At 48.3% G+C, this 13,590-nt stretch overlaps 1 protein-coding gene across 1 annotated transcript in view; it reads left to right on the forward strand.

The window, feature by feature from the left end:
- The first annotated feature begins 4,987 nt into the window (after positions 1–4,987).
- The window catches only part of ATF7IP2 (activating transcription factor 7 interacting protein 2), a 60,712-nt gene continuing 52,109 nt past the window's right edge, over positions 4,988–13,590 (forward strand). Inside the window, exon 1 of the mRNA XM_015409876.1 lies at positions 4,988–5,022. Within this exon, the coding sequence (XP_015265362.1) occupies positions 4,996–5,022 (27 nt within the window). The 5' untranslated portion in view covers positions 4,988–4,995. The remainder of the gene's footprint in view (positions 5,023–13,590) is intronic.

Here is a 13,590-nt window from a genome sequence, read left to right on the forward strand (position 1 = left end):
GGCAGTACCATGGTCGGACCACCATGCTCTGAAGGCCTGTCTGAATGTTCCACCCGAACCCTGTTTAGGCGGCGAGCGGATTTTAGCTCGCCTGTGGAGCCAAATGGACCCAATGTGGCTTCAAATGGCTCTGCAGGATCCAATGCCCCCTGGCGGCTCATTGGATGAGCTTGTGGAGGACTGGCAGAGCCAACTCTCTGCAGCCATCAATGAGATCACTCCCCGGCGCCCTCGCTCTAGGCTCGCTCTAGGTATACCCAGGAGTTGTGGCTTATGAAGTGAGAGCTTAGACGGTTAGAGAGACAGTGGTGTCGGGCTCGAGGCGAGGCAACAAGAACATCTTATAGGATGTTTATGAAATCCTATGAGATGGTAGTCAAAGCTGCTAAGAAGGATTTCTATGTGGCTATGATTGCGTCCGCTAGCTCACGCCCAGCTCAGTTATTTAGAACGATTTGGGCTATAACAGCTCTGCCACAGGGCAGACCAAATCTTAGGGAATTGGACATCGGCTGCGAGGCATTTGCGAGCTATTTTGCGGATAAAGTCTTGGCGCTCCGCCGTGACCTCCCCGCCACAGTTGATACAATGAGCGAACTTGAGGCCCCTTGCATGTCTTAGATTCCGGCTTCGGATTCTTTCGGCCTGCTCGACCTGGAGGAAGTCGACAGATTGCTCAAGACTGTACGCCCAACCACATGCAACCTTGATCCGTGCCCTTCCTGGCTGATTAAAGCCAGCCACGAGGGGTTTGGTGGTGCCCTTAGGGAGGAATGGTCCGCCCTCTCTTGAAAGAGCCATCCCTGGATCCGACCGAATTGGCCAACTATAGGCAGGTTTCCAATTTGCCCAATTTGGGCAAATTAATTGAGAGGGCGGTGGCGATACAGCTAGGGAGCTATCTGGATGACGCTTCTGTATTAGATCCCTTCCGGTCCGGCTTTCGCCCGGGACATGGGACGTAGACAGCGCTGGTCACCCTTACTGACGACCTCCGGAGGCACCTAGATCAGGGCAGTTCGGTAGTGTTGCTGTTGCTTGATCTGTCGACCGCATTTGATATGGTCGACCATCAGCTACTAACCCACCGCCTCACCGACATGGGGATACAGGGGCTTGCCTTGCAGTGGCTTGTCTTCTTTCTCCAAGGTCGGGGACAAAGGGTGGCGCTAGGGGATCAGCAGTCCCGGAGGCACCTACTTGAACGTGGAGTGCCTCAGGGGGCGATGCTTTCCCCAATATTCTTTAATATCTATATGCGCCCCCTCGCCCAGATTGCCCGGAGGTTTGGGCTGGGATGTCGCCAGTACGCTGATGACACCCAGCTCTATCTAATGTTGGGCAGTCAGTCGGACTCCAGACCAGAAGATCTGGACCGGGCATTGCACACCGTGGCTGGTTGGCTCAGGCTGCGTCGGCTGAAGCTAAACCCGGCGAAGACAGAGGTCCTGTGCCTGAGTCGGGGCAGTTCGGGGTTGGGGCTCTTGCTCCCGGCCTTCGACGGGGTGCCATTGGTGCCTGCGCCGGTGGTTAGGAGTTTGGGAGTGCTCCTGGAACCCTCCCTGGCAATGGAGGGCCAGGTAGCAGCCACTGCTAAGTCGGCCTTCTACCACCTGCGGCTGGTTCGGCAGTTGGCTCCCTTCCTCGATCGCGACGACCTGGCTACAGTGATCCATGCGATGGTCACCTCGAGGTTAGACTATTGTAACGCTCTCTACATGGGGCTGCCGTTGGCACAAATCCGGAGGCTGCAGCTAGTGCAGAACGCCGCGGCCAGGCTACTGATGTGTCTCCCTAGATGGGAGCACATCCAGCCGGTGCTGAAGGCACTGCCAATAGCATACCAGATTCGCTTCAAGGTGCTGGTACTTACCTTTAAAGCCCTATATGGCCAGGGTCCAACATACCTGAGGGACCGCCTTTCCCCATATATACCCCAAAGAGCACTCCGGTCCAGGGCGCAATATTGGTTGGTTATTCCAAGCCCCAGGGAGGCCAGGCTTGTGGCTACTAGAGCTAGGGCCTTCTCAGCAGCAGGTTCTTACTGGTGGAATGAGCTCCTGGAGATTAGGGCCCTGCGGGATCTTGTGCAGTTCCGCAGGGCCTGCAAGACGGAGCTCTTCCACCAGGCCTTCAACTAGGAGCCACCCACATTACCATCACATTACCATCAACAACCACTATTAATATCTGTGGGGGAGGCTGGCTGCACTGAAATCGAGCCAAACCGCCTAGGAGAATGTAATCGCCAGAGCCTGCATGACACCTCATGCCATCTTGGTTGTGAATTACTGAGTGCACTTTATTCGGCAATTGCCCAATGCCGGTGCAATCACACCACAGGGGTCTGGAGGCAGTCTGTGGCAAACCTTTACTAGTACCTTGGAGGTACTGGTTTTTTAACTCGCATTGTCGGCACGTGCGCTCCACTTCCCAGATGTTGGGGTGCAATCCCACCCAGATAATCCTCCCACCATCCGTGCCTCTCCCATGGCAACTTTGCCATGATGGGGCCATATATACCTATATTTCTTGATTATTTTGAATGATGGTTGAGTTTTAAGCCACACAGGAAAAAAAACCCTTCTATTTTTAAAAGCTTGGGAGCCTCAGCAGGCGTCCAAATAAACTGCCCCTGAGGTAAACCTGAGGGGGGGGGAAGCTTCCGTTTCCCCCCTCCCACCTCGCCTCAGACAAAAGGGCGGGAAACACAACCCCCGCCTTCGATTGGCCGGCGGGGGAAAGAGAGAGAGAAGCCCCGCCCATCCCGGCGGCGTTCCGACGGAGACGGCGGGTCGCGTCATCTCAGCGCGCGAGCTGCGGCGCCGGCCCCCCCACCCCCTCCGACCCCTCTCTCTCCGTTCCGCCCTCCGATTGGCTGCCGGCCGCCCGCTTCCCATCCCCTCCTTCGACCCCTCTCTCCGTTCGGCCCTCCGATTGGCTGCCGGCCGCTCCGCTTTCCTCCTCCACCCCCCTCCGACTCCCCTCTCTCCTTTCCGCCCTCCGATTGGCTGCCGGCCGCCCGCTTCAGCCAATGGGAGAGGCTGCCCCCCTTCGGCTCTCCTCGGTTTGCCCTCCCAGCGCCGACAAACAGCAGCGGATTTGTTTCCTGGATTGGCCGGGAGGGGAAGGTGGGGGAGCTCAGGTGTGTCGGCCCCGCTTGCTTTTCGCCGTTGCCAACCTCCCGGTCCTTCATCAGAGGGGAGGGCTCCTCATTGGCTGCGGGGTCTTGAGGAGGGGGGGCTGCTCGTGCGCCTGCGGTGAGTGGGGGGAGGGGAGCCCAGCAAGCTCTGTATGGGGGGGGGCGTTGTGTGGGTGGGGGGGCAGTGTTCCCTCTAAGCCGAATCAGTGTGAGCCAGCCCAGAGTTCTTTTAGCCTCCAGCTCTCACACAGTTTCGCCTCAGCTCAGGAAAGGATGTGGCTCCAGAAGAGCAAACCAATTGATGCAGTAGCGCCCAATTTTTGCTCACAGGAGTCCGCAGCTTAGAGGGAGCATTGGGAGAAGGGGTGTCTCTCTTGTTGGAGGGCCCCCTCCCACTTTTCACTCCTTGTAGGAGGAAACGAGGGGGGGGTCTCTTGTGGGGACCCCCTTTGGAGCAATCAAAATACAACACAGGTGCTGAAATTGCGTGCACCTAGGCAGGCCTGAGTGCGCTTTAAATAGGTGTAATTTGTGATTTTTAATATATAGATATATATATATTATGTGTACATAATATGTGTACATATACACACACACACAAAATATGTGTCATTTGGTACGTAGGTGCATGTTTTATATAGATGTGTAACCATTTTTAATGCAATGTGCGTATATGCAGGCGTGAGTGTACTTTGGATACATATATTTTGCAATTCTTTAAAAAAATTGCAAAATATGCATCATTGTACATGAAGTGCATGGTACGTAGGTGCGTGTCATGGTTTATATAGATGTGTAACCATTTTTAATGCAATATGAGCATATGCAGGCCTGAGTGCACTTTTAATACATGTATTTTGCAACTTTTTAAAAAAATGCAAAATATGCATCATTGTAGATGAAATGAATGGTAGGTGGGCGCGTGTCATTGTGTTTTATATGGAAGCGTAACCATTTTTAATGCAATGTGAGCATGTGCAGGCATGAGTGCGCTTTTAATGCATGTATTTTGTGATTTTTCAAAAATATATATGCAAAATATGCGTTGTAGATGAAATGCATGGCATGTAGGAGCATGTCCTTGTGTTTTATATGGGAGCGTAACAATTTTTAATGCAATGTGAGCACGTGCAGCCGTGAGTGCGCTTTTAGTATGTGTATTTTGTGAATTTTTAAAAAAGAATGTATCCAGAATATGAGTCATTGCGTATGAAATGCATGGTATCTGGGTGCATGTCGTTGTGTAACCATTTTTAATGCAATGTGAGAATACGCAGGCAGTGCGCTTTTAATACGTGTATTTTGTGATTTTAAAAAACAAAATATGTGTAATTCTAGATGAAGTGCATGGTAACTAGGTGCATGCTGTTGTGTTTTATATAGAAGTCTAACCATTTTTAATGCAATGTGAGCATACGCAGGCGTGAGTGTACTTTTAATATGTGTTTTGTGATTTTTAGAAGCCAGTTTGGTGTAGTGGTTAAGTGCGCAGACTCTAATCTGGGAGAACCGGGTTTGATTCCCCACTCCTCCAGTTGCACCTGGCTGGATTTTTTAAAATCATTGATTTTTATCCACCCTGATTAGTGTTGTATTTTAATTGCTGGGATGCCTCAGAATGCAGTTCTGGGATCAAAAATGGGATGAAATACCATATATATATACCATATAAGACATTTCCCCCCTGTTTTCTCTTTAAGTTTTAGCAATAGGTACGTGGTTTATATATATAATATTGCATATTTATTTGATAATTTTATGTACTGCCATTCAGCCTCATTCAATGTGGGTTATGTTGCACATTAATTGTACTGTAGAGCACGTGGCACAACAGAAGAAGAGAAGTGAAGAGAATGGAAGCGGAGAAGGAGGAAAGTCAGGTAATGATATTTAATTAAATGAGGGATAAATAGATGCTCTCTCTTTTTTCTTCTCAGTTTTACATCTCTGACACTGGACCAGTTCCAGCCAGCGAACCGAGAGGGTCAAGCTACAAACTATATTATACAAGAATACAAAATGTTTATTAAGGTGTACACATAACTAAAACATACAGCGGTTAAAAGAAATAGTCTACGTTTCAGACTTAAAAGGCTTGTACAACCAACTTAGTTATTATACAAATACAATTGATGGGTAAAATCTTTTGACCTAAGGACCATACGCGTTTCGGCCCCTTCGGGCCTTCCTCAGTGCTCAGTATTCTTTATACTACAATGGCACAAATCCAAAAATGTACACATAAGAAATTATATATTTCTCCCTTATTATAATTGAGTAGTGGGCACCAAAATTCTAAAATTGGCCCCTTTAGTGTTAGGCCGGAAGAACTGCCACTCAGAAGACACTGGCTGGGTTGACTGGCTGTTTTGTGCAGTCCCGCCCAGCATTCCAAGGTCATTTGCATATGGAAGCTGATTGGACTTCGCTCCATTCCACACCTCAAACTCCCCCCCCCCAAGGCAGTTGGAATTTTCAGTTGCATAACATACCTCATAGGGGAGAGGAGAATGATGTCAGCTGCTTTGGTTACCACTGCAGGGAAAGACTGCCCTTTCCCTAGGCAGAGGCTGGGGGGGGGTGTTTGTAAAACTTAAGACAGACAGGCATATAAAGGTTGGCTGATGGTTGCCAGGAAAGGACATAGGGTTGCCAACTCCAGGTTGGAAACTTCCAGGATATTTTAGGGATGAAGCCTGCTGAGGGTGGGGTCTGAGGAGGAGGAGGAAGAGGGGGACCTCAGACAGATACAATGCCATACTGCCCACACTCCAGACAAGCTGTTGCCAGTCTCCAGGTGACAGCTGGAGAGATCTTAAAGCTTTGGTGCTAATTCAAAGTGTTGCAATTTATTGACAGAGTAGTGTTTTGGAAAATCTTTAGGAATTGTTTGGTGCATTTACGATGGGGCTCCTGGGGAACTGTTGTTGCCAATCTTGGCCCAGCAGCCATCAAACCATTCTCTTCAACCCCCTGCTGTGCAGCTGACTTCCCCTAGGGTTGCCAATCTCCAGGTGGGACCTGGATATCTCCCACTGTTACCGCCCCCCCCCCCCCCCATGCTGCCCTCTACAGAATCCACCCCCCAAACCTCCAGGTATTTCCCTCCTTAGAGCTGGCAACCCTACATTCCCCTCAGTGCCTGTTGGTAGGCAACTAAGCTTGGTCCTGTCACCTACTTTGGCCTTTGGGAGAAAACACATTGGGGCCAATCCTGATAGGGTTGCCAACTCCAGATGGGAAATTCCTGGAGATTTGAGGGATGGAGCCTGAAGAGGGTGAGGTTTGAGGAGGGGTGGGACCTCAGACAGGTACACTGCCATAGACTCCACCCTCCAAACCAGTCAGTCCCACATAGGGAACCATTGTTGCCAATCTCCAGGTGAGGGCTGGAGAGCACTCAGTATTACAACTGCTCTGCAGAAGGGAGGGCAGAAGTCAGCTGAAGTCAAAGGGGCAGACAATGGTAGGTTGATGGTTAGCTGTGAAGGAGATGGGGTTGCCAACTACATGCTGACAAATTCCTGTGGATTTGAGGGGTGGAGCCTGGAGAGGGTGGGGTTTGCAGAGGGATGGGACCTCAGACAGGTAGAATGCCATAGACTACACCCTCCAAACCAGCCATTTTGTCCTGGGTAACAATTGCTGCCAATCTCCAGGTGAGGGCTACAGATCACTCACAATTACAACTGCTCTTCAGGTAGCAGAGATCAGTTCCTCTGGAGAAAACAGTGGACTCTGTCATTATACCCTGCTGAGGTCACCACAGCAAATTGACACTGTTTGCCCAAAGCCAGAGCACTCCCCCAGAGCCTCTTTCTAGATCCCGTTGTAGGCTTTACTGCTAGTATATGTGTGTGTGTATGTATATGAGACCAGATGTTGTTCTCTGAAATGATTAAGAAAGGGGGGGGGGGAGCCTGATTATAACATTAAAATTGTATAAACTCTGTATTAAAATTTTTATTAACATTAATAAGAATTATATACTGGGATTACTTTATATGCTCTTGCATTTGCGATTGCTACAAGTTTGTATTGTAGGCCATAAAGCGTAGGCCCTAAGTAGTAGCCGTATCAACTTTTCAGATGATTCTACATAGAAATAAAATAAAAATGCAATTAATGAATTTTTATGGGCAATATATAATTTAAATTAATTTTAGCCTATGAAATTTCGTAGCAATTTTATACAATCTTTATACAATTTTGATGTTATAATCAGGCCTTCCCCTCCCCCTTTTCTTAATAATTTCAGAAAGTAACATCTGGTCTCATATGGATATCTAAATCTGCACATCGGGGGCACTTGAGGGGCAGGGAGATTTTCCTGCACATTTGGGGCAATCCACAGATGTGCACAAAAATCTAAAAACTAAAAAAAATATAGGGGGGGGGATATTTAAATCCCCCCAAATGTAGAAAAGCATTCACAGCGCATGCGCAGAGAACGCACTGGGAACGGTGCCTCGCAGCCGTTGCGGGGGGGGGGCCTTGGTCCGCCGCCGCCGCCCCCCCCCCACCCGCAGCCAAGGCCGGGCCACCCGGCTGCTGCTGCTGCTGCCCCAGCACCCGCTCACCGGCTGGGTTGGGGGGCCGGCACGGCGGAGTCCCTGTGCCCACCCATTGCACCGCGGCTCTCTGCCTTCTCTGCGCCTGGACCATCTCCCGGCGGTCCGCTTCACTGGCTCCCTCACATACGGGAGCGCTTCTACTCTTGCACAGCAGCCCGGCTTCAGGTATGCACACCTCTCCCGCTTCCTCAGCCCTGAAGAGGCCTCCCCCGCGAGTATCGCGGGTCCCTCTTCTTGTGTATGTGTGTATACGTGTGTGTGTGTATCATGTGTACATTTTTGGATGTGTGTCATTGTAATGTAAAGAATATTGACCACTGAGGAAGGCCCGAAGGGTCCGCAACGCGTATGGTCCTTAGGTCAAAAGATTTTACCCATCAATTGTATTTGTATAATAACTACCGTGTTTCCCCGAAAATAAGACACTGTCTTATATTTATTTTTTCTCAAGAAGACACACTAGGGCGTATACCACAAATGCATAGAAATCCTGCTAGGGCTTATTTTGGGGGTAGGTCTTATTTTCGGGGAAACAGGGTAGTTGGTTGTACAAGCCTTTTAAGTCTGAAATTTAGACTATTTCTTTTAACCGCTGTATGTTTTAGTTATGTGTACACCTTAATAAACATTTTGTATTTTTGTATAATATAGTTACCCTCTCGCTTCGCAGCTGATTTTGGGTTGTTTCCTCCCCCCCCCCTTTTTTCAGTTTTTGCCAGTTCCAGCCAGACCTGAGTCCACCACAAGTTCCTACAAGGCAACTAGAAATGTTGTAGCAAAACCTACCAAAGAAGGCCTCTGATGTCTTAAACGATAGAAATCGCAATCCTGGCGAAAGTGACTGAATAGCAAATCACAGAATCACAGAGTGGGAAGGGACCATACAGGCCATCTAGTCCATCTCCCTGCTAAATGCAGGATCAGCCAAAAGCATCCCTGACAAGAGTTTGTCCAGCCACTGCTTGAAGAGTGTCAGTGAGAGGGAGCTCACCACCTCCCTAGGCAGCTGATCCCACTGTCAGACTACTCTTACTGGGGGGAAAGTCCTAATAGCCATCTGGTATATTTCCATCTGTAATTTAAACCTGTTATTGCGAGTCCTGTCTGCTGCCAGTAGGAACAGCTCCCTTCCCTCCTTTAAGTGACAGCCTTCCAAATACTTCCCCCCTCAGCCTCTTCTCCAGACCCAAAATACCAAAGTCCCTCAGCCTTTCCTCAGAGGGCTTGGTCTCCAGGCCCCTACAGAGTACAGTGGTGGCTTTTAAAAAAAGTTATTTGTTAGCTTGTGGAGTTTGCTCCATTTTTGTTGTTGTTCAGTCGCACAGTCGAGTCCAACTCTTCACGACTCCGTGGGCCACATCACGCCAGGCCCTCCTGTCTTCCGTCGTGGCCTTCTTTATGGTCCAACTCTCGCAGCCATACATGACTACTGGGAATACCATTGCTTTGACCATGCGGACTTTTGTTGGCAGGGTGATGTCTCTAATTTTTATTATGCTGTTGAGGTTCGCCATTGCTTTCCTTCGAAGTAGCAGGCGTCTTTTAATTTCATGGCTGCTGTCACAGTCTGTGATGATGGGCTATACTTATCTGTCTTCGCAGCTTGGTTGTTCCAATGAAGAATAGAGGGGAAGAAATGGAAAACTAAGGGAATTCACACATGACCAGAACCAGCCAGAATGTGTGGGCAGTGGAGGCAAGGGTTGGGGATAGCAAGTGGGACTTATGAGGGGTAAAAGCAGACAGTGGTTGTTGCAGGGGAGATGCTAGTTGATCAAGTAGGAGAGAGAGAGAGACCATGTGACTGGTTCTCTCCTTTTATTGGGGGGATCCAAGAGGTGGGTGGTGTCCGTGCCAACCTCCTGGCCCACCTCCCTGTTAGTCCATCCCAAAAACAATCCTATTGGTTGCATGTAGGGAGAGGTGGTTACTTAACAGGAGTGGCCAATATTGAAATCTAATACCTTACTCAAAGAAGGGCATCTGGGCAGGTGTGAAAACCTTGGCGTCAGGATGCTCCATTGTAGTGTTGATGAAGCTGGCCATTCTCATTGTAAACCAAATGTCCATTTGGCGGGAAATACAATGCAGGAACAAAGCAGTGATGTGTCATTGTTGTTGTTGTTCAGTCGCAGAGTCGAGTCCGACTCTTCGGACCCCATGGACCAGATCACGCCAGGCCGTCCGTTCTTCCGCCGTCCTCTGAAGTTTGCTCAAATTCATGTTCGTTGCATCTATGACACTGTCTAACCATTTCATCCTTTGCCATCCCCGTCTTCTTTGATCTTCAGTTTTCCCCAGCATCAGGGTCTTCTCCAGTGAGTGCTCCCTTCTCATTGGGTGGCCAAAGTATTTGAGCTTCAGTTTCATTATCTGGCCTTCCAGGGAACAGTCAGGGTGGATTTCTTTTAGGATTGACTGATTTGATCTTCTTGCAGTCCAAGGGACTCTCAAGAGTCTTCTCCAGCACCATAGTTCAAAAGAATCTATTCTTCGGCGCTCAGCCTTCCTTATGGTCCAACTCTCGCAGCACTACATGACTACTGGGAATACCATTGCTTTGACCATGCGGACTTTTGTTGGCAGGGAGATGTCTCTACTTTTTATCATGCTGTTGAGGTTCGCCATCACTTTCCTCCCAAGGAGCAGGCATCTTTTAATTTCATGGCTGCTGTCACAGTCTGCGGTGATCTGGGATCCCAGGAACATGAAGTCTGTCACTACTTCCACGACTTCCCCTTCTATTTGCCAAGGAGTGATGGGGCCGGATGCCATGATCTTAGTTTTTTTGAAGTTGAGCTTCAAGCCCACTTTTGCGCGCTCCTCTTTTACCCTGAGCAAGAGGCTCTTAAGGTCCTTTTCACTTTCTGCCATTAGAGTCCATTAGAATTCAAAAGCATCGATTCTTCGGCGCTCGGCCTTCATTACGGTCCAACTCTCGCAGCCATACTTGACTACTGGGAATATCATTGCTTTGACCATACAGACTTTTGTTGGCAGGGTGATGTCTCTAATTTTTATTATGCTGTCTAGGTTTGCCATCGCTTTCCTCCTGAGGAGCAGGCGTCCGTGGTGAACTGCAAAAATGCAGCATGAGAACTGACTGCTTTAATTTGGCTTCAGTTGGTTAGATCTACACCTCACAGCACTGTAAATTTTATCTTCTTAGGTAATACGATGACTCCCAAGCACTGTCTGTTCTCACCTTTGAAAAAAAGGACTTGGATTCTCACAGGTTAAGAGGGAATTTAGGGACGGGGCGGGACTTGTTGCTATGGTGTATAATTGACTCATTACCTCTTGTTTTTATGGCCCCCTGGCCTGCATTTTGAACCTCCCTCTCCTTGGCCTGGTGACCTCTGAATCTTTTTGGTTTTCTGTTTTGCTACAACAGGACTACCCCAGTCCACTGGCATGACCAGATCTTAAAATTATGACCTGGAAAAAAAATCTGCTCTCCCTCCCCCCCCCTTTAAATTTTTTTTTGTAACATCTGACCTGAGACAGAGTTCTGTTGAAGTCAGAAACTTGCACACTGTTATGTTTCATTGGGTAATGAAAGGTAGTACACGAGGGGGCCCCACCATGGTACTCATGGGCACACACTGACACCTTTCCTGGTGCCCACCAACTGCTTTTAGAAAGTGGGTGTGGCTTTTCCCCAGAAAAATGTCTGACCAGCCATCAAAGATTTGAAAAAAAGATTGGATTTATACCCTTTCCCTTCCCCTCCCCACAAGAGACACCCTGCGAGGTAGGTGGGGCTGAGAGAGCTCTTTTGAGAACTGCTCTTGAGAGAACAGCTCTGAGAGAACTTATGACTGACCCAAGGTCACACCAGCAGCTGCATGTGGAGGAGTAGGGAATCAAACCGGGTTCTCCCAGATTAGAGCCTGCGCCCCTAACCACTGCACCAAACTGGCTCTCTGTGCAGGTTTCTAAAAATCCTACTTCGGCAGCAGCTGTCCCCTATGCACAAATATCTTCACTATGTAACATCACTGGGGGTAAGGTGCAGCAGATATTTTGTGGCTGGCTCCACCTCCTGCAGCAGCCATTTTGTGACTGCACCTACCAAAGGCACATGCAGGCTCCAAAAGGTTGGAGAATCCTGCCTTATACAGATTGTTTTATTTGGTTTGGTTTTTACCGTAAAGCGGTCAGCAACATGCTATACAACAGTGTTCACCAGCCTGAGTCACTCTGATCAGAAAATGCCAGATTTGTTATTATGAATTCTGGTATCTTTTCTTCCTAGATCAGTAGGCGTCTATTTTGACACCTCAGTCATGGGCCTAGCAACAATGATCGGGGTCCAGATGCTGGAAATAGCTAACAAGCTCGTTAGTTGCCCCTTAGCAGGTAGATATCAGGAATCTCGTTCCCAATAAATATCTGGAAACGCTTTCTAAAGGATAAAGTTGAATTAAGATGGCATTGTTAAAACACGAGATGGTTTTTGAGAGGGGTCGGGATGAGATCGGGAGGCCCGGCGAGGTGCGTTAATTGGAGAAAATAAAAATCAAGGCAAAGGGAGTTCCAGAAGGATAATGAGTGTGTCACTCGGTCAAGGTCGAAGGAAAAGGGTATTCAGAGAGCCGGTTTCTCCATTAATGGCCAATAAATTATTATGTGGGATGGTTGAATCATTATAAAAGTGATATTTCCTTATTCTAATTAAAAGTAGTAAAAATGAGCAAAGGCTCTCTGAAGAGACTCGTGTGTAAATCAAAGAATACAGGCACAAAAACATTCTCATAAAATGTTCTCATTCTGTAGGAATGCTAAAAATTATTCAGCTAAGACTGTGAGTCCAGTTCCTTTTAAAAGAGATCTATACCCTGTTTGGTGTAGTGGTTAAGTACGTGGAGTCTAATCGGGGAGAACGGGGTTTGATTCCCCACTCATAAGAACATAAGAGACGCCAATGTTGGATCAGGCCAAAGGCCCATCCCGTCCAACACTCTGTGTCACACAGTGGTCAGAAATACCAGTGCCACCAGGAGGTCCAGCAGTGGGGCCAGGACATTAGAAGCCCTCCCACTGTTGCCCCCCCCCAAGCACCAAGAAGACAGAGCATCCCTTGTCCCAGAGTCCCTATCTATACCTGGTGGCTAAGAGCCACTGATGGCCCTCTGCTCCATATGCTTATCTAATTCCCTTTTGAAGCTGTCCATGCTTGTAGCCGCCGCCACCTCCTGTGGCAGTGAATTCCATGTGTTAATCACTCTTTGGGTGAAGAAGTACTTCCTTTTATCCGACTGCTCAGCAATTTCATGGAGTGCCCACGAGTTCTTGTATTGTGAGAAAGGGAGAAAAGTACCTCTTTCTCTACCTGCTCGATCACATGCATAATCTTATAAACCTCAATCATGTCACCCCTCAGTCGTCGTTTCTCCAAGCTAAAGAGCCCTAAGCGCTTTAACCTTTCCACATAGGGAAAGTGTTCCATCCCTTTTATCATTTGAGTTGCCCTTTTCTGCACTTTTTCCAGAGCTATAATATCCTTTTTAAGGTGTGGTGACCAGAACTGCACACAGTATTCCAAATGAGGTCGCACCATTGATTTATATAGGGGCATTATGATATTTGCTAATCTGTTTTCAATACCCTTCCTAATAATCCCCAGCATAGCATTGGCCTTGTTTATTGCAGTCACACACGGTTTCAACATTTTCAGTGAGTTATCTACTACAACTCCCAAGATCTCTCTCTTGATCAGTCTCTGCCAGTTCAGACCCCATCAATGTGTATTTATATGTAGGATTTTTGGCTCCAATGTGCACATTGAACACCATTTGCCATGTTGACGCCCACTTGCCCATCCTTGACAGATCCCTTTGGAGTGCCTCACAATCCTCACTGGTTTCTACC

This window comes from Gekko japonicus, unplaced genomic scaffold, assembly GCF_001447785.1.
Source record: "Gekko japonicus isolate JY-2015 unplaced genomic scaffold, Gekko_japonicus_V1.1 scaffold78, whole genome shotgun sequence".
In the NCBI taxonomy this organism is placed as follows: domain Eukaryota; kingdom Metazoa; phylum Chordata; class Lepidosauria; order Squamata; family Gekkonidae; genus Gekko; species Gekko japonicus.